Genomic DNA, 27341 nt, shown 5'->3' with positions numbered 1-27341 from the left:
GATGAACCACAGATTTTTTTTAAAATAACTTATAAAACAAATGAGTGGGCATAATGGTATTTTGTGGTGCAAGCTACTGATATCAAATATTCGGCCATAGTGATGTATCATATAAAATTTTCAGCATCGTCGTCATCATGAGTATCAAGGATTTAGGACTAGCATGGCCTGTTCCATCCTTAGAAGTCATCATTGAATCGTTAAGAGGACGTCCTGGTTTTCTTTTTCCTAATGGCTTGTATTTTAAAGCTTGTTTTGGTAACCTTTCTGTTTTCATTCTTTGAACACGTTCCATTCATTTGTTTATATTTTTTAATTTTTTCTATTACAGGTTCATAATTTCTTCATTTCTTTTGTGATCAAATAGGGTACACTTTGCAGTTTTTCTCATAAACTTCATTTCTGCTGTTGTTAATCTTTGTCTTTTTGTTTTATTGTCCAGATTTCGCTTCCATACATTAAGACTGGTAGGGCTAATGTATTATATACTTTTAATTTGGTTTGTTTTTGAACTAGAGTTAATTACACCTGTTATTTTTAAATATTTTCCAATTTTTACGTTTATATCTTTTTCATATGTGATCATGCATCCCAGATAGTTAAATGAATTCACCTGTTCTAAGATTTTGTTATCTATTACTATTTTAGTTTTTGCTGGATCTTGTCCTTTAAAAGCCATAATTTTTGATTTTTCTGTTGATGTCATAAACTTTGGCCATCTTATTTAGATCTAAAATAGCTTTTTGTAAATTATCTTCAGAATTTGTAATTATTATTTGGTTGTAGGCAAAGAGTAGTGTGTTTAAGTTTACTGTAGGAGAAAGTTTAATTCCTTGATGTAAATTTTTATTTCAATTTATTATTTCATTTAAGTAGATATTAAAAAGAGTTGCTGAGAGGATCGCAATCGGATCCCTTGATTTATCTCTCGTATATGATTGCTCGTGATTTAATCTTATTTGTATTTGATTATTTTCATATATACTTGTGATAGCTTTTAGGATATTATTTGGTATTTGTCTTTCTTTTAATATGTTAAATAATATATTTCTTTTAACTTTGCCAAATACTTTTTCAAAATCAATAAATGAAATGTGTTTCTAAATTGAATTCTCTTCTTTTCTCTATTATTAATTTTAAGCAAAAGGCCGGGTCTATACATGATCATCCTTTTCTAAATCCATTCTGTATTTCTAAAATAAAGTTTTCGGAATATTTCATTAGAATCTTAAATTAATGAAAGAATCTTAAATTAATTTCATTAATTTAAGATTCTGCTATGTATTTTGTAACAGGAATTTAGTATAATGATACCTCTATAGTTTTTAGGGTCATCTCTATTACCTTTTTTAAAGATGGGAATCAAAATTGCTTTTTTCCATTCTCCATTCTATTGGGAGGATACCAGTTGAATAAATTTTATTTAAAAATAATGAATCTTGTTCCTGCGTATTTATATAGTTCTGAACCTAGCTTATCTTCTCCATTTCTTGTTTCTTTCAGGTTGATTTCTAATTCTTCTTTAGTTATTTCCTTTTCATTTTCGTTAATTGTTTGCCAGTTGTCTTTTTTAAAATATTTGTCTGTCCACAATTCTGTGTAGTAATTTAGAAATTCTTCTAATTTCAAATCGATGTTTAATTTTATGTTTTCTTTGGTATCTGCATTTAAGTGTTTCAAAATCTTATATACATTGGGTCTTATTTTACATAAATCATGTTCTAAATTAGAAACAAATTTGTTCCATGATTCTCTATGTCTTTTTCTGACTTCTCTTTTAGCTATGGCTCTTATTCTTTTATATTCTATTTCATCTTCTAATCTTTTACTGCTTAACCACTTGTGATAGGCTTCTTTTTTTTTTATTATTTCTTTCATTGTTTAAAAAAATTTTATTGAATTTTTTGGTGCTTCCTAAACTTTCATTTGCTGCAGCATTTAGTATCGTTTTTATATTAAGCTATTCTATTTCTATTTCTTCATTTTTTTTTATTTTATCTAGATATTGGTTAATTCTTGGTTCATATAGCCACTGTACATTTGTATCATTGAATAGTCTAGTTTTATAAACAAATGTTTCAATTTTTCTTTCTGTTATTGTTACTTGTAGCCATTTAGGTAGTAATCTTAATTTTATTTTAACAAGGAAGTGTTCACTGCTTATTTCATATACTCTGTGAACGCTAACATCTAGTGAAAATTTTGATGTCTTTTCATTTAATATAAAATAATCTAATATTGATTTCCATCCTCTTGCTGCCCAAGTATATTTCTGTATGTCTTTATGTTTATAGAAGGAATTCATTATTTTTAGGTTATTATAAACTACAAAGTCAATCAATTTTTTAACCTTTTCTGTTTAGAGTGTGTTCTCCATGTATTCCTATATTATTATTAATTGTCGTGTTTCCATTTCTTGCATTTAAGTCTCCTGCTAAAATCACATAATCATTTTTATTTATTTTATTATATGTTTTGTAGCTGATTATAAAAATCAATATTATCCTGTTCTCTTCCTTTTTCTGGGGCATATAAACCAATTATTGTTAAATAGCCTCTATCTATTTTTATTCTAGCTTCTATTATTCTTTCATTCCATAATTTATAATGTTTTAACTGTTTTGAAAGGGAGTTATGAATCCAAATCATGACTCCTGCGGATGCTCTTTGGTCTGTCGAGTCTACTGTCACCGTATATCACAAAAATTTTTGGTTCTCATAGTTCCTTTTAATTTCTTTTTTGTTTCAGTGATTACTGCTATTTTAAAATTTCTTTCATTTAATAATTGACGATGAAATAGTTCAGTGGTAGGGCTGCTACCTTGAGGCTTCTTCCGAATTTAAACCCATAGGAGGAATAGGGTATATTGAAGGGGAAAAGAGTAGATTATAGAAAAATTATAGTAAGGTTTATAGAGAGCATAGTTGTAAGGCCAAAAATGAAAAGACCCCATGTTCCTCGAGTACTCTAATAGCATAAGGGTCATAAAATAAGAAGAGTTGGCTGATAAGGCCTTATAGGAAAGATTAAAGTAAGTGGATCTTCCTCAAAGTAGAAGGAGAGGATAGATCCAGCTAGGAGTCCATGGGAGTGCCGCTTCCCTTACAATGAAAATAATTGCCCCTTATGGCCCTGTTGGTCCACAAGTCCTTATTCAGTATATTCGGATCACCCCACCATACACACACAGTGGGCTCCCCTATCTGCCACCCAGGGGATGTGCTCTCTAGGGGTTACTCCCACCCACCCCCCCAAGAGATAACCTTTCGTGTCTACAGGATAAGGGCTTTGAAAAGTATTGCAATAAATCTTGACTATTAATTTCCTTTTTACTGGATGTCAATCTCAACATTAAATCACCTGATCGATATTTAATATTTTCCCCCATCCTTTAATTTTTTTGTACTTCTTTATGATAAAGATTCTTCAAAAAAATGAATTTAACACACTTTTCTTCACTATTATATCTACACATTCATATTATAGTTTATTTAATCAGATCCACATTTCGTACCTCGTTTTTCAAAAACGTGGGAATTGTTTTAATGATTCGTTAATGTTTATTTATATCTGTATGGCATGAATAACAAATCATGCAGTATAATACACATAAAATTAAAAGTCATTTTAAAAACCAATAAAATTAAAAAGTTAATGTAAAAACAAGTGATAGCAATGTCAGTAGTTACTCCTCATAGTTCCCATTGATAATATTTCACAATCATATCACATTATTCTTTAATTCACAAACAGCGATATCTGAAGCTGATCCAATCATAATTGGCCATATAACGTTTTAATTTTTGAAAATGAATGTCACACATTTTCTGCAAAATAACAGACCATTCAAAATCGTGAAAGCAGTATGTTTCTCTTGTGGGAAGGCTAAACACATTGCATAAAAATTTTTCAGTATAAAAATTATAACTGTTTATAATATGACAAATGATTTGTTTAACATTTCCTTTTGAGCTGACAACTGTAATACTTGCTCGGCAAAACTGTCAGTGCATTTATATCTACCAAAACCAGTAAAATGAATCACTGAAATGATAAAAATAAAAATAACAAATAATAAATATCTATTTACTCGTTTAACATATTCTATATATGTTGGATAATTATCACCCATAATCGATGATAAATATTTACTTACAGGACTACCCAGATTCATCTTGCTTTCTGCAGTTTTGCTTTTTGAGGTCTCTTCTCTGAAGTGTTTCTTTGAAGTGCTAAAATAAGAGTGAAAATGAATAGGCAAGAAATTGATGATTTGCCATTATTTAAGAAAAGAGAAAAATGAAAACGGGGTTCATAAGGAAAGTATTGAAAACTGGGAAAATGCATGGTGCGTTCCCTAAAATTAATGAACATACATATAGATATACACTTAGTTAAACAAGACTTAAATTTAATTCACCTAGTTATTGAAAATGGATAACCCTTATTAATTGGGCCCATAAAAACATTCTCAACCTTGATCAATATGCACCATTTCTCTTTTACAATGGACAGAAAGAACACTGATTTAAAAGAAATAATTTGCATTGCACTAGATACACAAAATGAAGACATGAGAATACTCATGTACATTATAATCAACATAGAAGTCTTCATAAAATTATGAGCTGCACACTATGTATAAAGGTAGATGGCTCCCTATCCTCCCACTATCCAACTAATGCTGTGGTCCCACAAGGTTCAGTTCTCTCGCTGACCCTCATACTTTTGTATGTACATCAATGATCTACTTCAGTTGACCTCCAACCCAATACACTGTTTTGCAGATGACAGCACATTGCACTTCTCCCTTTCATTTGATAAATCTTACCCTACACAAATCACTTCAACCCAGAGAACATCAACCACAACTTCCCTTAGTATAATAACATTTGGTTTACAGATCAAGCGTTGATCAATTTTATTAGCTTAACCAACTAGTTTAGCGACACTTTAACTGTTTGGCATCTTCAAGGCACTTACATATAGGCTGAAACAATCTCACAATTATGCGCTGCAAAACTGACAAGAATAATTATAAAAAACTGACTAGAATAATTATAAATAAAATAGTATCGAAAGTGAGTGAAACACGTATCGCATGTACAGGATTAGCTAGCCGTTGCTAAGGAACTTTCTGCAGTTTGTATTAAAGTTCATTTCTTTTGTTTTTAGAGATCTGATTAGGGTTTACCATATCTCTGGGAGTATTAGGCCTTGATTTCTGTTAAGGTTGACAGTAGAACGGGCGACTGTGGCTGCTTCTTTGAAAATTTTTGAATGGTAATCTTCCTCTATGTAAAGGGAACAGCTTTTGTCCCACTCGATGACATGTTTAGTTGTAGAGAAATAAGACAATAGGCCAGAAATGTCCTGTCTGTTGTTTTTGACATAGCCAATGTGCTCTTTTTGCCTGATTTCGAGGCTTCTCGAAGTCTGTCCGATGTAACAAGAGCAACACGATTGCTACTAAAGCCTTCTAAGCTACTAAGATCTCTTTTGGAGATCTTAGTAGTTTACGAATAGATTCTATTAGTTTAAATGTTACTCTTATTTTGTGTTGTTTGAGGAGGCTGGCGAGCTTGTTGGAGATGCCACTTACAAACGGAATTGCAATAGTTTTTATATATTGAATATCTTCTTGTTCAGAGAAAAGGACTTTATTGACTAGTCTTTTTGGATAGCCATTCAAGTACAGATTGTTGGAAATTAATGTTAACTTATCTTGAAGGGTCTCGTTGTCAGTTGTGATGTGAATCGCTCTTTTCTTTAACATGTGTACAATACTAAGTTTATGAGAGATGCGGTGAGAGGAGCCGAAATGTAGGTTGCGACCTGTATTGGTCACTTTTCTGTACACTGATAGATTTATACTGCCATCAATTTGTTTTTGATTAAGATGTCTAAAAACAGTTGTTTTCCTCTTTCAAGTTCCAGAGTAAATTTAATAGAATGATGGAAGGAGTTGATCTTTTTTGAGAAAATCATATAGGTCATCTTTGTTGTTCCACACCATGAATATATCGTCCACATATCTAAACCAAATTTTAGGTTTGGGAATAATTTGGGATAGGATTTTGTTTTCTAAATCTTCCATAAAGTCAGCACATGAAGGTGAGAGTGGGCTCCCCATCACCAAGCCTGTTAATTGTTGGTAGATCTTATTTTTCCAAGAAAAGTAGTTAGAATTTAGGCAGTGAGCAAACAATGAGGTTATATCTTGTGGGAACAAGGTACTTAAGATGTCAATGACCTCCACTACAGGAACGTTTGTAAAGAGAGAGGTGACATCTAGGCTGGCTAGAAGATCATTATCCGATATGTTGATGTTTTTTAGCTTTTCCACAAAATGTCCGGAGAATTTAATGTAACTCTCTGAGTTGATGTGTTGTTGTAAGAGTTTCGAGAGATGTTTGGACAATAAGTAGGTCAGAGAGTTGATTGCATCAATGATTGGGCGTAAAGGAATACCATCTTTGTGCACTTTTGGAACGCCATAGAGTCTCGGAGTTAAAGGATGCATGGATTTTAGTTTTTTAATCAAGTCTGTTGGCCAGTTGGATAAATTGCATAGTAATTCATTGGTATCATGGTGGTTTTTAATGTCGGATCTTTTGTTAAAAGATGGTAAATGGACAAGTCAGATAGTAGATGGTTGACTTTGTCCTCATAGTCCTTTGAGTTCAGTATTACAGTACTGTTTCCTTTATCTGCTTTAAGTATTATGATGTCTTTGTTGTTTTTTAAATCATGAATAGTTCTTCTATCTAGTGAGGAGAAGTTTTGTTTTGTGAAATAGGGAGAGGAAAGTATACAACTTTTTAGTCTTAGATCATTTGCTGTGTGAGGCGGTAATAATGAGATTCCTTTTTATGGACTACAGATATTAATATTATTATACTAATTCATATGATCAAGAAAATAAACCTTCATTAACAACTCCCTTAATTCAGACCTCCAAAACATCCTCCAATGAGGCTCAAGATAACCTTGTTAACTTCAATGCAAGCAAAACCCAGTTGTCGTATTTCCACAAAAAAGAAACATTTTCCCCCAGTATTATTATTATTATTATTAAACAAGACCTCATGGAGTCAAAGACTCATCTAGGAGGTCCTTTTATCTCACACACATCTCATCATATCGGGTCTTAAACACATTCAAACTCCTTGCAGACACCACACTCTCAGGCAAGGCATTCCAATCATTCACAACTCTGCACGAAAAAAACCTGCCTCTCACTCCCCTACTCACACCCTCTTTATACAGTTTCCAGGGATGACCTCTGGTTCTCCCCTGATCTCCCACTATTCTCTGTAGAACTTCTCCACCATTGATCCTATAGCAACCCCTTACCAACTTGTAGGTCTCTATCATATCTCCCCTCTTCCTTCTCTCCACTAGTCTCTGCAAATTACATCTTTTCAATCTTTCCTCATACTCGACATTCCAGAGGTCAGAAACTACCTTAGTCAGTCGCCTTTGGACCCTTTCCAACATCTCTTCATCCTTCTGAAAACCAGGTGACCAAATCTGGGCACAATAGTCCATGTGTGGCCTAATCAAAGCCTTATACAATGGAACAAGAATCTCCCTACTTCTACATGTCAGTGTCCTCCTCATCATTCCCAGAAGTCTTTGTGTTGTCTTCACAATTTTGGCGATGTGACCCCTAAATTTTAGATCCTTATCCACTATCACTCCCAGATCTCTTATTTCCTCTACTTCCAACAATATATTCTTACCAAGCATAAATTCTGCATCCCATCTTTGTTTTCCAAATTTTAAAACCTTACATTTTGCAACATTGAACTCACATCCCCATTTGCTTGCCCAATCAATCAATTTATTCAAGTCTTCTTGCAAGGCCACAACATCTTCACTACTCTTTATGGTTCGTCCCAACTTTGCATCATCTGCAAACAACTGAATATCTCCATCCAAATCTTCGCCGATATCATTAATATACAAGTTAAATAGTAATGGCCCTAAAACAGATCCCTGAGGCACTCCACTAGTGACTTTCCTTTTCCTGGATATTGCACCCCCATACACAACTTGTTGATACCTATCAGATAGCCAGTCTCCAATCCAATGCACTAATCTAATATCCAACCCCATCTGCTCTAGTTTGACTGTCAACTTATCATGAGGCACTCTATCAAAAGCTTTTGCGAAATCCAAGTATATTACTGTGTATCCTTCTCCTCTGTCCAAGGAAGCAGTCACTTTATTGTAATAATAAGTAGATTACTAAAACACGACCTCCCTTTAGCAAATCCATGCTGTCCATCAAAGATTATACCATTGTTGTCAACCCAACTCTGGATTCTAGTTCTCACAAGCTTCTCCAACAACTTAACCACAACACCCGACACACAGATAGGCCTATAGTTTGATGCTTGAGTTCGATCACCTCCTTTATGAAGTGGCACAATCTTGCCCTCCTTCCACTCTTTAGGGACTTGACCAAGTGCAAGACTCGTATTAAAAAAATATGTCAAGGCAGGTGTCAACTCTCTGGCACATTCCTTCAGAATACGCGGTGATATATTATCAAGTCCCACAGCCTTATTTACATCTAGTTTACTCAACTCCCCAAACACCTCTTGCTCACTTACAGTCAGTCTCTCCTCCCCATCATCAACTGCTCTTAATCTCTCCATGAAGTCACATTCACAAGATTGAAAGATCTTTATGAACTGCTCATTAAGTATCTCCACCACACATTCTGCAACAGCTGTCTTTATACCATTTCCTCCAATCAATGTCATCCTTCCATAATCATTCTTTCTTTTGCTGGCTACATATCGAAAGAACTCCCTAGGATTCTTTTTAGCTTCATTAGCTAACTGCTGTTCATACCTCTCTTTAGCTACTCTCACCAACCAAGTCACTCTCCTTGCCTGGTCTTTGTAGAACTCATGAAATTGGTTACTTCCACTTCTCTTATGCTGCCTCCACAATGCCCTTTTTCTCTGTATTGCATGCTTAATCTCTTTATTCATCCATCTCACACCTAACTTATTTAACCTTCTCACCCGTGGTATACATTTAGACATTGCATCCACTAAATATTTTTTGAAAATCCCCCAAGCTGCATTGATCTCTTTTCCAGCTAACTCCTCATTCCATGCTACACCTGCAAGCTGTCTCCTGAGCTCTTCATAATCACCCCCCTTGTAGTTCCACATATACCCTTTTTTCACAGGGGTCCTTGCACTGCTGGCAACTACCCAAGTAATCACCTCATGGTCACTTTCACCAATTGGTGGATGATTTGATACCTCATTGATAATTACATCCTCCGATGAGATGACCAAATCCAAGATCCTTAATCCTCTTGTGCCCTCTGTTACATACTGTCTGAGGTAGTTATCCCTCAAAAACTCAAGAAACTCATTTTCTTTACTTCCAGTTGCTATCTCTTCATTCCAGTCTATATTGCCGTAATTAAAATCACCCATAATGATCACCCTTTTCTTATTTGCTTGGCTTATTTGACTATACATTTCACTATCACCATCTCTGGGTGCACAGACGCAATTAGTGCAACCATTTCACTCACTATCTCTGGGTGCACAGACGCAATTAGTGCAACCATTTCATCCGCCTTGTTTCTTATACTTCTAGCATTGGTATACAAACGCAACAACTCATTTCTGGATCTACAGCTAGTTCCACTGATACCACTCACTCGATGTGATCTCTCCATGCTGGACTGGGGCCATTTCCCTTTCTGCTTCTTCATTTTAGAACCCTTTGCAATTCCATCTGTTTCCTTTTGATCCCTGATCATCCCATTACTTTCCTGCCTACACATTCTCTCACCTCCTCTTGGAGCATCCACCTTTCTCACGCTGTGTATCCCTGTCCACCCTGAGCCTCCCCGTTTCCCTGCTCCTCTTGCACACCCATTCTCTCATTATCTATACTCATACCACTCACTTCCACATTCATTTCCACTCCTTCAATCTCTCCTGTCTTACTCTCCTGCTCTTCCACATCACTCCCCTCTTGATCTGATTCATTCTCTCTATTCACTTCTCTACCTTCCAGCAGCAGTCTCTCCAAGCGACTCACACCATAACCACTCAAATGCAGTCCATCGCTCCCATACAGCTCACTTCGTCCCTCAAACTCATTCCACACATTAACAAACTGTACTCCCATCTCCTCACACATTTTAGCCAGAATATCATTCATAATCCTTGCTCTCCGCCTCATTTCACCACAATCATACCTAGGCAACACACTGACCACCCTTCCTGTCACACTATTCTCCTTTATCTTTCCAAGCAGTCTCCTGACATTCATTTTGACATGCTCTTTGTTCTCTCTCAAATCATTTGTTCCAATTAATACAATTAACTCTTTTGCTCGTTCCCGCCTCATGTTCAATGCCTCAATCACTCTACTCATTTTACCGCCTGGAAAACATACCTTGTGCATTTTATCCTCTAGCACACCTTTAATAATGGAGTCGCCATACAACGCCACTCGCTCATCTTTTGTTAACTCTTTCATGCCATCATGATTTATTTTAATAGTTTTGACCTGCATTCTCTTAATTTCATTCCGCATCCATTTCATTTCTTGCTTCATCCAATCCAATTCACCTTCTGAACCTCGCGACACATTCACTCTATCATGAAATCTTTCTAACTTTCTAACTCTCGACCCTCTCTTCTCACTTTCCCTCTCATTCATCCTTCTTTGTTTCCGTACTTTCGGTCCAACATACGTCCAACTTTCACTGTCATTCTTCTCACTTTCACTCTCACATATCTTTCTTTGTTTCCGTACTTTCAGACTAACATGCGTCCAACTTTCGCTATCATTCTTCTCACTTTTACTGTCATTCATCTTTCTTTGGTTCAGTACTTTCGTTCCAACATGCGTCCAACTTTCGCCATCAATCATTCTTTTTTCGCTATCATTCATTCTTTCGATTTTTTTTACTTGCGGTTTCTGCACCACGCCATTTCTACTTTCATTCGTTCTCTCAATTTCGTTTCTTTCCGCCTCACTTTCGTCCCTTTTAACATCCGTTACGGTTGTCAAATCGCTCTTTTTCTTTTTTCCTGATTTTTTAACATTTTTTCGCCTGTCTTTCTCGCCATTCTCTTTCAAACGTGCACTCACGACACAATCGGTACTAGCACTTTCTGTCATCAACTTCATATTCGCATTCATCAATTCCTCGTTCAGGTCACATTTCGCACACACCCTTCTTCCATCCGCACTAAACATCCACAAATCATTTATGTAATCGAAGGAATACATATAACAGACCTCACACTTAACGAACCTACTGAAATCCAAATTAAAATCATGGAATGACAATGCAGCCGCCATTTTTTTTCTCTGCAGGTTACTAGGTCTAATATTAACGTTTTCGTATTTAGTTTAAGCAAGAAAAAAACCCCACACTAATAATATCGGTAGCGTACAACGTTTACAGCCGCTCTTACTTAAACAATTACGCATATATACTTAATTATTCCTAGTAAAACTTATCTGAATCAGGAGCTCTTCAAAGCACATTCGTAGCGCTTGACCCACTAGCGCCCTCTATTATTTTTGATAACACTCAAAAAAGACAAGATGAAATTTCTCTTCTTGGAATTACCATGATATCAGGCCTCTCCTGGCATAAACACATCACAACCATTGCATCCTCAGCTTCCAAAAAACTAGTCTTTCTCTTTCACTGAAGATGTTACTTCACTTCAAAACAGCTGTTAACCTTATACAAAATGCAAATCTTCCCAGCTATCGAATAGTGTTCTCACATCTGGAGTGGAGCTCCTAAAAGCTCCCTCAAAATGCTCGACTCAATACAGAGGAGTGCAATTAGACTTACAAATGACCAATCTTACCAACTCGCTCCCCTCACCTTTACATAGACGTTTAGTCTCTGCAATTTGTATATTCTATAAATATTTCCATGGGAAATGTTCATCTGAAACAGTATCAATAATTTCCCCACTCTGTACTAAGCCCATTGAAACACGTACCGCTGCCACCCAACATTACTTCACAGTACACCTTGAAACCCACCAAACAAGTTTCTTTTCCTCCTTCTTCATCCCTGCTACTGCTGTATTGTGGAACAGTTTCCCCCTGATGTGTTTCCCAAGGAATACAACATACAGGCTTTTAAATCGAATGTCAACAAGTTTCTCCTTTCCCATCTCACTACCCATATAACGGTACTAAAGTACTATTGGTTGACCAGCCAACCTCTCGTATATGGGCCCAACATTAATAAACACTATTGAATAATGTTTTCTAAAGGATTATATGCCAAATTCATGATAGCATTTGAAACCAGGAAAACAATACCAACTATACAGACAAGGAATTAGCTTTATAGTATCTTTATGGAATACCTTTTCTCATTGGTTAGAATCTGTTTGAAGACACTATTTCCAAGCATATAAAAGTCGCTCATATTAACTTAGTTGTTACTATGTGAGGATGATCCAGTGTTAGTGAAATCCACTGGTGTAAAAGATATTGAGGTGATCCGAAGTCGGGTCTAAAATATATAGATATTCCAAGCATTCAAGACCCAAAGTTAACAAGCTTAGGTAATATAATTTTCTTATTCTTATTTTTATGTTAATTATGGTTCATTAATTTCTCATGGTCATCAATTATACTTTTCTTCAACATTACCTTGATTAATTGAAATACCTGACATTTCTTTAAAACCTTGGACCATTAACTTTACCTCCATATTATTTTTATATTTACAATAATTTAATTCTTTGTTTATTTTAACATAAATTAACTTAACCTGTGCATTATTTTTTCTCTGCAAAATTGTGGTAAAAATAATGTACATGTTCAGGTAGTTGATGTATAGTTAATGTTGGAAAAAAAAATTATATTGCCTTAATATTATTCAGAATTATGTAGATGATGTCCTATATCTTCTAGAGTTGACATGAAATGGCCTCAATATCTTTTATACCGGTATACTTCACTTCAGTTGACTGTCATTACTTAGTAGCTACTGAGATAATATGAGGCCCTTTTGTATGGTTTGAAATGTTGTCCAAATACATACTAACTAATGTGATAACATCTCTATGTGGAAAGAGTACTATCCAACAAGAAATTACTATAATATAGGTTATTTCCTGTAGGAAAAGAAATTATTAGAAAATAGGTTATAATTACTGTAGCAAAATAGGTTATAGTTCTTGTATCAAACTACGTTATATTTCCTGTTGTGCCTGATTTGTGACACCATTACTTATTAGTAAGACTTCTCATTGGTTAGAATCCGTTTAGTGACACTATTTCCAATCAAAAAGACCCTCATATTATCTTAGTTGCTACTATGTGAGGACGATCCAGAAGAGTGAAACCCACTGATGAGAAGATGGTGAAGCAGTTCCTAATCTGGTCTAAGAGATATAGATATTCCAAGCAGTCTAGAGTTAAGCTTAGGTAATATACTTTTCTTATTCTTATTTTCATGTTAATTAGAGTTCATTCATTTCACCTGGCCATCAACTTTACTTTCTTGAATATTAACTCAATTATTTGAACTACTTGAAGATTTCTTTAAATACAGATAGTTCACTTTATGAATTTTTTGGATCGGAATTGTTATTTTAAACTGTGCATGGTGAAGGCAGTTATGGGTGTGTACAGGCAATTATGAAGTATGTAATGATGTAGTTAGCAGTTAGAACGAGCCTCAGTCACTCACAAGCTTTGGCAACGCAAGTGTGTTAATCATAATTTCCTAATATTATATCTGATTTTTATTTTGCTTTCTTTAACTATAATCCTTTTACTTTTCCAGCAATGATAAAAAGAAGCAACAGTGCAAAACCAGAAAAGGAGCAAAAGAAAAAAAAGTAAACCAATTACGGTAGAGAAAGTATGAAATTATTACCAGCCATCAAGCATGTAGCACTGTTATAGAGCTTTCTGAAAATTTTCTCTTGCTGCTTCTAGTTTTCACCATTTTAAAGCATAAAAAAATATGACGTCTTAGACTATTATAATCACTTGCCTTATAATTCCACATATGTTCCCTTCTCTTTGATACTCCTGCACGTTTATTCATTTTCCGAGTCAAAACCATATGGTTACTCTCTCCAACTGGTGGGTGAAATGTCATCTCTCATCTCTCAGTTATTATCAACTCTTCTGATGCTATAAACAAATCCAAAACTCTTGAACCTCTTGTTCCCTCTATTACATGTTGCCTAAGACATTTGTCCCTCAAGAATTCTAGAAATTCCATTCCCTTATTACTACATGCATCTTCCTCTCCCCAGTTTAGACTACTGTAGTTAAACTCTCCCATAACAATCATTCTTCTTGCACTTGCCAAACTCAACTGTCTAAACATTTCCTGGTCCCCACCCTCTGTGCTCCTGGGTCTGCAGCAACACCCCACTAAATATCCTGTCTTGCCCACCTCTACCTCATACCATATGCTTTCAAAATCATTAGTGCCACTGCCTACCAAAGTTTCCACTCTCGCTTTCCCTTCCTATCCTGCCAAAAAATGCTATACCCAGTGACTGCTATTCCTGTCATCATAGCCTCTACTGTCAACCACATCTCAGTGATCCCAATAATTTTTGGCCAGGCTGATGCTATTTGCACCACCAATTCCTCTCCTTTATTCCAGATACTCCTGGCATTAGTATAAAGCATATAAATGCTGTTGTTTCTATACCCAGCATTATACACCCTCTAGACTCCACTGGGCTCAGTGTTAGCTGATGTCCTCCCCCTTTCTCCCAAGTACCCATTCCACAAGAGGCCACCCCTGCTACCACCCCTCCCTGGGACACACTGACTTGTTCAGAACAGCAATCTATCCAGATGCCTACGTCCTTCCTCATTTAAATGTAAGCGATCTCTTGCATACAATTACTCTCTGCCCTCAAATGCACTCTAAGCATTCACATATTCCAGTCCTCTCTTGTCACACATTCTAGCTATTATGTCATTCAATATTACTGCTCTTCTGCTCAGCTCGTCATTATGATACCTAGGCAAGACACACACACTATCTTTCCTCTCTGTGTCTTCTTTTGTACCACCTCAAGCAAGAATCTTATATCTCTCGTGGCCCTATTCACACTACCACTCAAGTCATTTGTTCCCACAATCATCTCATCCACTCTTTCACCTCTCTTAACGGCCAAAGCCACACTTTCTATCGTTCCTCCTGGCAAACACTCCTCACACATTCTATCTTGAACACCATGGATCATTGAGTCCCCATACATTACACCTCTTACCATTCCCTCTCTCCTACTGCTTCCATTTCCTCCTCTTCTTGCATTCCCAGACCTCTCTCTCATTCCCTCTTTCGTACTGTTTCCATTCTCTCCTCTTCTAGCACTCCCATATTTCTCTCTCATTCCTACTGTTTCCATTCTCTCCTCTTTTAGCATTCCCATGCCTCTCTTTCATTCCCTCTCTCCTACTGTTTCCATTCTCTCTTCTCTTCTAGCACTCCCATGCCTCTCTCTCATTCCATTTCTCCTACTGTTTCCATTCTTTCCTCTTCTAGCACTCCCATACCTCTCTCTCATGCTGTCTCCTACTGTTTCCGCTCTCTCTCCTCTTCTAGCATTCCCATACCTCGCTCTCATTCCCTCTCTTCTACTGTTTCCATTCTATCCTCTTCTAGCACTCGCATCTCTCTCTCTCTCTCTCTCTATCCTACTGTTTCCATTCTCTCCTCTTCTAGCACTCCCATATTTTTCTCTCTCTCCTACTGTTTCCATTCTCTCCTCTTCTCCTTTCTCTCCATTTCCATTTCCACATTCAATTCTATTCTCTCCTCTCCTATCATTCCCAAAACTCTCTCTCTCTCCCCTACTCTGATTTGCCTTGCATTTATCTCTTCCATTTTCCTAATCTCATCTTTCATACTTCCACCGAGACATTCCACCTCCTCTTTCAGCTCCTCAATCTTGCTCTGCAGGTCAGACACTGTTAATTGAAATTCACTCTCCCAAACAAAACCATCTCCTAAACTTTCACTCACGCCTTCTGCATTATCAACTATTATTTTCTCATTCATATTTTTTTCTTCATTCTATCCTATCACACTACTCGTCTTCCAGTATTCATTTCCTGTTCCTGAAGCAACAAGGTCGGTTATTGAGATATCTACTGCATTTATTTCCTCCCACTGCCTAAACCTTATGCACCCTCCCCCCTCTCTCTCTCTCTCTCTCTCACACACAAGCCAGATATCCAATTCCCGAGACGCATACATGCCGCAAGTACTGCATGCCATAAACACCTTTATTATATTGCTTAAAATAGAGTTCTTAAATGGTGGAGGACTTGGCGACATCATTTGCGACTACAGCTGAATCTGCCATTATTCGTTACTGCCGTAGTAATAATTAATGATTACTACTAGTAATCATTAATTATTCAAAATAGTGTCACTAATTAGTGTCAAAAATAAACACTAAATAAGTATTAAGGAGTATAAATAAATAAGAAAAGTACAAATAATTACAAGCAAAACAAAACATTAAGTACACTAAATAAAATGAAATAAAACTAAATACAGTAATGAAAACTTAGCTTCGTCTTGTCTTCCACCGTTCTGCATTCGACCCCGTCTTCTCAGTAACCAAAATAAACAATATCCCGACCATAACTAACTTCAAAAAACAACCACTTAAGTACACTTATATTCCAGAGAAACAATTTAGCACTCAAAAATGTAGAAAAACGGACTATTCACTGATTAAAAATCACTTTCTTTAGCACAGCTCAAATTCACCACCACGTGCTACGGCGACACTAGCGCCACCCCAAAACCAAAGATATACGGTTAAAGCCAAAATCTGGCTTAGACACGATGATGTTTTTATTTACTGGTCCTATGGTGGCTGTCATCAGGTGGCTGCCAGCCACCTAAACAAACAACACAAATGCATATAATTGAAATTAAAAGTCAGAAAACACTTCCTTTTCTAGATACACTTGTGACACGTCTTCTTTCTGGCAATGTTTCCTTTACTGTTTACCACACTCCTACACACACACACTGGCCAACATACAGACTTAACACCATCCAACACAAAAACTCGGTGTTATTAAAACTAAAAACAGGCTTTTGAATATTTGTTCCAGAGAAGAAGCACTTAAACATGAATTAAAAGTTATCAGCAATGCCTTCCTGAAAAATGGCTACAGCAAAACTACTATTAATAAAATTGTTCACAAGACTCCACTTAAAAATAAAAAAAAATAATTACAATAAAATTGTAGCCATTCCATGCCTTAAAGGTATATCAGACAAAACAGAATACTACAAAAATGAAACTTAATGACACCTTTATACCTCTTCTGCAAAATTAAAGAACTAATTCAAAGCCTTCAAGGATCATGCAGTGGCCAACTGTGGAGTGTACCATATTCATTGCACCTGTGATTTGTGCTATATAGGTGAAACAGGATGCACAATTCCTATCAGAAAAAAGGAACGTAAATAGCTATTTATGGTGTGATGGCGTGATGTAAACTACAGGTGCTTACCCAGTCAATAGTTTACATCACACCATAATATGGTATGAGCATAAATTTAAAGAGGCCTGTGAAATTCTTATCAGCTACCCAAATGGTGGTCTAAAAATCCCAAGAATATAGATGGCACATATTCAACCCCATGTAACCTTTTCAGCTATGAGTTAATCATAATTCTGTCTGTAAGAATTGTGAGATCTTATTAATACAACATCGATGTTAAATTATGGATTAGGCTACCACATTTCCTGTATTAAACCTATCTATATGAATTTCTTCTCTGATGATGTTATAAACAAAGGTGTGCCCATTTTTGAAAACCTGTACGCAATGTTGAGCTCACTCTTAGCTCTTCACTGGAGGAAGAAATTCAGGTGTATATTACGATGAAGCATTAGAGATATTGCACAAACTGAATAAGAATTCAGCAATAGGAACTGATAAGATATAAACATGTGTGCTAAGAGACTGTTCACCTGAACTGGCTATTCCTTTAATGAGACTGTTTAATATAAATCTCACAATAAGATTCTGCAAGAATGGAAAAAAGTATGATAATTCCATTGCATGAGGGGGATGCAAAGTTTGATTTATCCAACTATCAACAACGACAGTGAATCTCTACTTTGCAATCAGCAACATGGGTTTTTTAAGAGTTTAAAAGGAAAAGTCATGTTGTAGCAACTTGCTCACATTCTATAACAATATTACCATTGACCTAGACAAGAAGAATTGATATACCATGACACGTGAAGATTTTGATAAGGTCGTTGCCAGAATACAGCATGTATGGTAGACTTGCATAAATTCGAGATGGGTTTGGATTATATGAGGGTGATTGAAAAGTTTTCAGCCTCTGCCATACATGGCAAAACTATTGGCATGATTTTTTTTTCAAAGTTTGTACATCTCTCACAAGCATCCATGTCAAATTACAAGTCATTCTATCAAGCAGTTCATTTTATACATGTCTCACATGCATCCACATCAAATTACAAGTCATTCTATCGAGTAGTTTGTTTTATACAGTTCTCTGAAGAAAACGAGTTGCTTGAATCCCTTAAAATGGATAAAATTTTGAGTATATTGCGATTGTAAAATTCTTTCTAAGGGAAGGTTTACCGCCAAAACAAATTCATTAGAAGTTTGTAAAAATTTATCGGCACTCTTTTCCTTCATTTTCGACAATTACGAAATGGGTTTAAACGTGTTTTAATCGAGTTTAAACATGTTCATACCATGTTTAAGCATACCAAGTGAAACCATATGGCCATACCATATGAGAAAGCTTTGCCTTGAAGATGATCTACGTGAAGGAAGTCCAAAAAGTGTAACAACACCAGGAATCATTGATCAAGTGCACGATATAACACGGATGACTGGCGAGTCAAAGTGGGTGAAATTGTTGAGACTATAGGCATTTCAAAAGAACGTATAGGATATATTTTGCATGAAGAATTGCAAATGAGAAAGCTTTGCACAGGATGAGTGGCATGCTTGCTCACAGCAGGACAAAAATGCACTCACATGAAATTCTCTGAATAGTGCATGGAGCATTTTAACAAGAATAAAACTGATTTTGTGCATTGATTTATTACTATGGATTAGATTGGATTCACCAGTACAACACATTCAAATTGGATAATAGCCGTATGTCCAGTGCCAAAGTAGACAAAGTGGGTTCCATCAGCAGGAAAGGTCATAGCACTGGGATGTTAAAGGCATTTTATTTATTATCTTGAAAAGATAATTAATAAATAAAATTAAAATTATTGTTTTACCCCAGGTAAAACAATAACTGGGGAATATTAATCTGACTTTTTAACCAAATAAGAAAAAAATTTGTGAGAAAATACCTGGTTTGCAGAAGAAAAAAAGCATCTTTCATCAGGACAATGCACCTGCCCACAAAGGTGTTTTGGATTGGAAAATTAAGGGATCTGCACTATGAACTGTTGGAACACCACCCTATTCCCCAGACTTTGCTCCCTCTGACTTCTATCTCTTCCCAAAACTAAAACTCTTCCTCGCTGGTCAGCATTTTTCTTCGAACCAAGAGGATGGGAAAATTAAGGGATCTGCACTATGAACTGTTGGAACACCACCCTATTCCCCAGACTTGGCTCACTCTGACTTCTATCTCTTCCCAAAACTAAAACTCTTCCTCGCTAGTCAGCATTTTTCTTTAAACCAAGAGGTGATTGCAGCTTCAGAGGGATATTTTGCAGATCTTACTGAGAACCACTACAGGGACAGGATAATGGAGCTGGAGCAATGCTGTAATAAATGCATTAGCCTTCAGGGAGATTATGTTGAAAAATAAAAATAATTTTGAAATTATAAATTAGATTTTTTTTTCAATGTTAGGCCGAGAACCTTTCAAACCACCCTTGTAGAATAATAACACAGATAAAAGGATGGCTAACTGAGAGATATCAAAAAGTGGTATAAATGGTGGTGAGAGTCTCCAAGCATTGGGATGCTAAGGCATTTTGGTATCCTTGTGGTAAACCACTGATATCAGTGGTTATTCAACTATATATATTACTGATATTGGGAAGGATTTGACAAACAACATAAAGCTATTTGTTGATGATGCAAAGAAAAGTAGGGTAATCATATTTGCTGCTGCCACACAGTACTTGCAGAATGATTTCAATAGGCTGTAATCATGGGTATGGGAAAATGAATGTCTGTTCAATATCAGTAAATGTAAAATCATGTACTTCAATGTGATTAGATATAAAAATTCATATTATATTGGTGCTATTACGCTTGTAGAAACTAATGAATCTAGTTGCAGTATTAGCTGATAGGAAGTGGAATTTTAGGGGCCATGTAGTAAAGACTGAAATAATGAAAGAATTAAACCAAGAACCAGTAATAGAAAAAATTAAAAAATATAAACATAAATGGATGGAACATGTTCAAAGAATGAAAAAAGAAAGATTACCAAAACAAGCCTTATAAAGTACAAGCCATTAGGAAAAAAAACCACGACGTCCTCTTAAACGATGACTTCTAAGGTCGGAACAGGCCATGCTAGGCCTAAATCCTTGAAACGCATGATGATGATCATGTAGTAAAGACTGCAAATACCACTCAAAAGATAATTGCAATGCTGAAAGGAATGTTGTTCACATGTAAAGATTAGGATGTAATTTTGCCTCTTTATGAGGCATTGATAAGAACTGACTTAGGCTATTGTGCACAAGCCTGGTCTTCTGGCTTCCAGTGTGATTGTTAGAGGAGGGCGCTAGTTGCTGGAGAATGTGGTGGGAAATTTGAGCTGTGCTGAAAAAAAGTGCTTTTTTAATCAGTGAATAGTCTGTTTTTCTATACTGTTGTAGTGCTGCATTGTTTTTCTGCAATATGAGTGTCCTTCAGTGGTTGTTTTGAAGTTATTTGTTTGCTATATTGTGTATTTTGGTTGCCGAGAGGACGGGATCGGAATCGGATGCATAATGGTGGAAGACAAGACGAAGATAACATAAGTTTTCATTATAGTTTTATTTTATTTATATTTAGTATACTTAAATTTTTTTTGTAATTTGTTATACTTATAGAGTTATACGGCCTTATACGTATTTAGTGTTGAGTTGTGACACTATTTAGGGAGACTATTTTTGACACTAATTAGCGACACTATTTTGAATAACAGCAGTATTGGCAGTTAAAATTGCAAATGGCATATCACCAAGTCTTCCCCCATTTAAGGACTATTTTGTATGATATCATAGGGGATTTTTTTTTAGCATGCAGGACTTGTTGAATGTATGCATCCCAGTGGGTGTATATTTGGCAGGTGAGAGAAGGGAGAATACCTATATGCGCAAAATGCATACAATGGGAGGAATTTGGTGAGTTAGATATGACTATAACTAACCTCATTGAGTCAGAGATGGGAGATTCTCCACCTAGAGAGCTGAGTGAAAGCAAGAGAAATATGAATAAAATAATGAGAATGGGGAGTATGGAAAGGTTGAATGATTGTGAAATTTTTTGAGATGGTCTCAATTGGGAGGATGAATGGCAAATAAGAGTGGCTGACTTGCAGAATAGATAGATGAGCTGAAAGAGCAGGTGGATGTCTAGGGAATGAGATGAGAAGTGTCAAAGATGAGATTAGGCAAATGGAAGAGAAATGCAAGCCAAATCAGAGTATGAGTGAGAGAGAGAGTTATGGGAATGATACAAGAGGAGAGAATAGGAACAATATAAGAGAGGAAATGAGAGAGTTATGGGAATGATAGAAGAGGAGAGAATGGAAACAGTAGGAGTGAGAGGAATGCAAGGGAGCACTGGAACCAAGGATAGAGTGATAAAGCAGGTAAGTAGGGGGCATAGAGAGAAAGTGTTAGGGATGCATGTGAGCAATTGAGGAACAGGGTGGTAAGAAGCATAATGTATGGGATTCAGTAATCCGTGATGTTCAAGATAGGTTGTGTATTTGCCTGGAGGAACGATAGAAAGTATGGCTATGGCAATTAAGATGGGATGAAAGGGTGGATGAGATGATTGCGATGGTAGGACCAAATGACTTGAGAATAATGTAAATTGGGCAGGAAGATATATGAGATTCTTGCTTTAGGTTGTATGAAAGAAGACAGAGAAGAAAGATAGTGTGTGTGTTTCCCAGATAGTGACAAGCTGAGCAGAAAACCAGTAATATTGAATAATATAATAGCTAAAATGTGTCAGAAGAGAGAATTGAAATATGTGGATGGTTGGAGGGCATTTGAGGACGGAGAGGAATTGTATGCAAGAGACTGCTTGCATTTGAATGAGGTAGGACATAAGCATCTGGAGAGATTGATGTACTGAATGAGTCGGTGTGTCCCAGGGTGGATGGAAGCAGGGGAACGACATCAGGTAACCTCTCGTGGGAATGGGTACTTGGGAGAAGGGGGGGGTGACATCAGGTAACGCTGAGCTAAGTGGAGTCTAGAGGAGATAATGCTGGGTATAGAAACAATGGCATTTTTAAGTGTCATGCGCTTTTAAGTGTTATCCTTTATTCCAGATACTCCTGGAATAAAGGAGAAGAATTGGTGACGCTGATAGCATCAGCATGGCCAAGATTTTTGGGATCACTGAGACATAGTTGACAGAAGTGAATAAATAACAGGAATAGAAGTAGCAGGGTACAGCATTTTTTGGCAGGATAGGAAGAGAAAGCATGGTGGTGGTGGTGTACTGCTTATGATAAGTGATGAGTTATGTCATCTATGAGTGGAGGCTTTGGAAGGAAGTGACACTAATGAGGTGGGCAAAACAGGATATTTAGTGGGGTATTGCTACAAACCAAGGAGCACAAAGGGTGGGGATAAGAAGATGTTTAGACAGCTGAGCTTGGCAAGTGCAAGAAGAATGATTGTTATGGGAGATTTTAACTACAGCAGTATAATTGGTGAGAAGAAGAATCATGTAGCAATAAGAGAATGGCATTTCTAGACTTCTTGAGCAACAAATGTCTGAGGCAACATGTAATAGAGGGAACAAGAGGTTCAAGAGTTCTGGATTTGGTCATGGCATCAGAAGACTTGATAATAACTGAGATGCCATCTCTTCCATCAATTGGAGAGAGTGACCATATGGTTTTGACTTGGAAGATAAATAGACATGCAGGAGTATCAAAGAGATGGGAACATGTATGGAATTATGAGGAAGGTAATTATAATAAGACTTCAACTTGGGGAAATTTCATGGAAGAAGGAATTGGAAGGACAGGATATCATTAGTGCTTGGAAAATTGTGAAGGAATATTTGTTAGCAGCAATAGTAAGCTGTATTAAACAAACAATATTAAACAGGAAATTCATGCGAAAAAGAGGCTATGGAAGAGATACAAAGACAGGTGAAGAGAAGATGCATGAAAAATATGACATGGGCAAGGAGAGCAACTAGTATGGTAAGGAAGGCAAAACTGGAATGAGAAGAGATTGGCCCTAAGATCCAAAGGAATTTTTAGCTGTGTGGCCAATAGGAGCAGAAATGATTGTGGAAGAATCACATTGTGGGATAAAAATGGAAATAGTGACTGAAAAAGAAGATATAGTGGAATTGTTCAATGAACATTTTCTTGGAGTATTTCAACTTGGAGGAGTAAATTTTAATATTAGAAGGATAGACTAGTTTCGAGGTTTAGAGGAGAATGTGATCCAAATACTCTGAATCTCAGTAAAGCTGTGGGACTAGATGGTATTTCACCACGAGTTTTTGTGCTAAAGAACTGACAGCTCCTTTGACTTGGCTTTTCAATGAGTCTGGCTACGGGAAAGGTGCCCAGAGAATGGAAGGAAAGTAAGACTGACCCATTGCATAAGGGCAGAAGAAGACTGAAAGTGTCTAATTATAGGCCAGTTTGTGTGTCATCAGTAATTGTTAAGATCTTGGAGAAATTAGTGATGGACCATATACAGCATTGGGCAGATGATGGTAATGTTATCTGTGAGAGTCAACATGGATTTGTGAAGGGGTGCTCTTGTTTTAGTAATATCCTATCCTTTTAAATAAAGTTACAAGGGCAGTAGATGAGGGAAAGGCATATACTGCCATTTTCTTGGACTTAGGGAAGGCATTTGACAGGGTGCCACATAAGCTGATATTTAAGTTGCAGCACATGGGTCTGGATGTCAGATTGGTCAACTGTATTCAGGATTGGCTATCAGATAAGTAACAGAAAGTTGTGTATGTGGGGCACTTTCACGAGGGAGAGGGTTACAAGTGGAGTCCCACAGGGACATACATTGTTTAATCTTTATATCAATGACATTGTTAATGGATTGCAAGGGGATATTTTCAGTTGTTTGCAAAGGTTGGGAAGGGTTATCAGTAATAATGCAGATGTGGTAGCCCTGCAAGAGGATTTGAATAAGCTAGACAGATAGACAAATGAATGGAGGTTTTAGTTTAATGCAGCAAAATGTAATGTAAGGTTTGGGACATATCGATGGGATGCTGCATACTCTACGGGAGGAGTTAAACTGGAGGAAGTAGGGGAGACAAGAGATCTGGGGGTTGATGATTGATAGAAACCTGAAATTTTGGGTACATATTGCCAAGGTGGTGAAGGTAACAGAGAATTGCTGCAATAATGAGAAGGACACTAACCTGCAGAGATAAACGAGTTTCAGCTACAATGATAGTTATGATACAATGATAGGATGGTTTCAGCTACAATGATAGTTATGAGGATTGGATGAGGGAATGTGGACTGCAGAGTTTGGTGGATAAAAGAAGGAGAGGTAATATGATTGAGAATTTTTAACTGTTGAGAGGTGGTTACAGGGTTGGCAATGGGGAGTTCTTTTGCTTGGTTGAACAGCAGAAAGGGGTGATGGCAAGGGGCCATCCCTGGAAGTTACAAAAGGAATCTGTGAGCAGGAGGGTGAGGAGTATTTTTTTTTTTGCATTGAGGGTGGCTGAACCATGGAATACATTGCCTGATAGAGTGGTGAGAGCGAGAACGGTCAATGAGTTTAAGGAGTGGTATGATAGACTTTGTGTTTCCTAGGAGGGTAATCCCATGATGAGAGTCTTGACAGACTGTGTTTCTTAGGAAGGACCTCCCATGATTAGTCTTTTGACTCCATGGAGGCCTGAATAATAATAATAATAATAATAACAATGATAATAATTCTGACATATTGGGGAGAGTGTTAAAATGATATCAAGATTATAGAATACTGATTATGAAGACAAATTGAGAATCTGTAGACTGGGGACACTAGCAAACAGAAGAGAGAGAGAGCAATGATATGATTGAGACTTACAAACTTCTGAAAGGGTCATACAGGTTTTTAGTTGATTTTTCAATTTATGGAGGGTGGGGAAAGGACAAGAGGGTATCCTTGGAACTGAGAATGAATGACACTAAGAGGAGAGTGTGGACTAGATTTTTCTCATACAGGTTGGTGCATGATTGGAATGGATCCCCCATTTGATGTTATGAGTGCAATCTGTGTGAATCAATTTAAGAATAATGCTTGTGCATGTAGTATGTGGCCACCCTCAATGATTCCCTGACTCCATGATGTAGTTATTTATGCTTAGTATGAATAATCTCGAGGCCAGCGGTAATCGACATATGAGTATATTCGTAGTTGGCTTGTGAAGCTCATATACCAGCGAACGTGTTAATCAGTTACAGTCTAACTGTAACTGATTAACACGAAAATGCTGCAGAAGTAAGTACTTGTGAATTTTAGTGCGAGTTGTTTTTAGAAAAAATAAAAATATATCAAAATGGATGAGACTAGTAATAATTATTTGGATGTGGAAAATGAATCTAATAGTTCTTCAAAAAAAGCTCGGCTCAAGAAAACGTTTATGTATTTCTTCAGATTCGTGATCTGATTGTAGCAGTTAAAACATTACAACAAATAATTCAATTGGGCAGAAAAGAAGTTGCTCAAAATGTCCAAAAGCATAGAAGAATAAAAGGTTTGAAATACAGAAATAGAAGGGGATATTTAATACCTGCAAAAACATTTGTAGATGTAATATGTCGATGTCGTCAGAAGTGCAATAAAAAAATTACTTCGGATGTAAGAGAAGCTGACATGGAGGCATTTTATAATTTAGACAGTGAACTTGAGCAAAATATTTTTAAGCGGTTGTATTTTTTAAGCAGTTAACGAAATAAAAAGAAGACGCCCGAAGGATAACAGTAAAATGCCAAGATCATGTTCTTTCACATATTCTTTTCCAAATAGCCAAAAAAATTATATTTATGTTTGCAAAAAATATTTTAAGGATACTTATCAGATAAGTGATGGACGAATATATGACTGTTGCTGTAAAGAACAAGTTTTGTCTATGATTGATCATCGCGGTTGCCATGTTCCAAGTAATAAAATCGATGACATATGTTATAAAACATAGACTCATTTCCCACCTATACTAGTCACTACACAAGAGCTCACAATCCAGGACGAAAATATTTAAATCCAGATCTAAATATTAAGAAAATGTACGAACTGTACATCATGCAATGAGAAGATGAAGATATAGTACCAGTGAAAGAAAAATATTACTACAAGGTATTCTCCACTAAATTTAATTTACATTTCAAGCAACCATCTAAAGATACATGCCAAACTTGTGATTCTTTGCAAATAAAAATTCAGTCTTTGGATAGTGAGGGAATTCGGATGGCAAAACTTGAAAAGGACGCTCACAAGAGGCTGAAAAGGCTCATAGTCATATGGCTGCAGATGGAATGGCAGCATCCACAGAAATTTTTGTATTTTCTTTGGACTTAGAAAAAGCAAACGTTTTCTTTTAGCTTTTCCTAAACTTACTACATCGGTAGCTTATTATAAGCGAAATCTATATGTTTATAATTTCGGTTGCTACGATTTTAATAAAAAATATAAGCCACATTTTCATTTGGCAAGAAACTGAAGGATCTTGCAGGTCGCAGGAAATTTCGTCATGGCTAATAAAGTATAGAAAGACTTATGCTAAAAATTATGAAAAAATAACCTATTCAGATTCGTGTACCGGACAAAATAGAAATATCAAAACTATCTCAAGTTTATTGAAATTGGTTCAAAGTACAGAAATAAGAGCTGAGTCAACTGAAATGAAATTTTTGGTAAGTGGACATAGTTATATGCCTAATGATTCAATTTTTGCCATTATCAAGTCACATGTAAAAAAAATTCAAAACATTTTTTACCAGATGATTGGTACAATAATCAAAACCAGTAAAAAGAAAGCACCATTTAATGTGGTTCAAATGACTCATCAAGAGTTTTTATCAACAGATCCTTTAGAAAATTCCATCATTAAC

At 36.3% G+C, this 27341-nt stretch overlaps 1 protein-coding gene across 3 annotated transcripts in view; it reads right to left on the bottom strand.

Moving 5' to 3' along the window:
* The window catches only part of LOC150106175 (uncharacterized), a 255223-nt gene that overhangs the window by 11257 nt on the left and 216625 nt on the right, over positions 1-27341 (bottom strand). For all 3 annotated transcript variants that reach the window (XM_090394522.1, XM_090394523.1, XM_090394524.1), the window contains one exon: positions 4158-4233. In XM_090394522.1, coding sequence (XP_090250648.1) covers positions 4158-4175 — 18 coding nt within the window. In that variant the 5' untranslated portion in view covers positions 4176-4233. The remainder of the gene's footprint in view (positions 1-4157; positions 4234-27341) is intronic.

Source organism: Typopeltis vanoorti, chromosome 6, assembly GCF_054136105.1.
Source record: "Typopeltis vanoorti isolate ZY-2024b chromosome 6, IOZ_Tvanoo_1.0, whole genome shotgun sequence".
In the NCBI taxonomy this organism is placed as follows: domain Eukaryota; kingdom Metazoa; phylum Arthropoda; class Arachnida; order Uropygi; family Thelyphonidae; genus Typopeltis; species Typopeltis vanoorti.
This window is presented reverse-complemented; position numbering and strand designations above follow the sequence as displayed.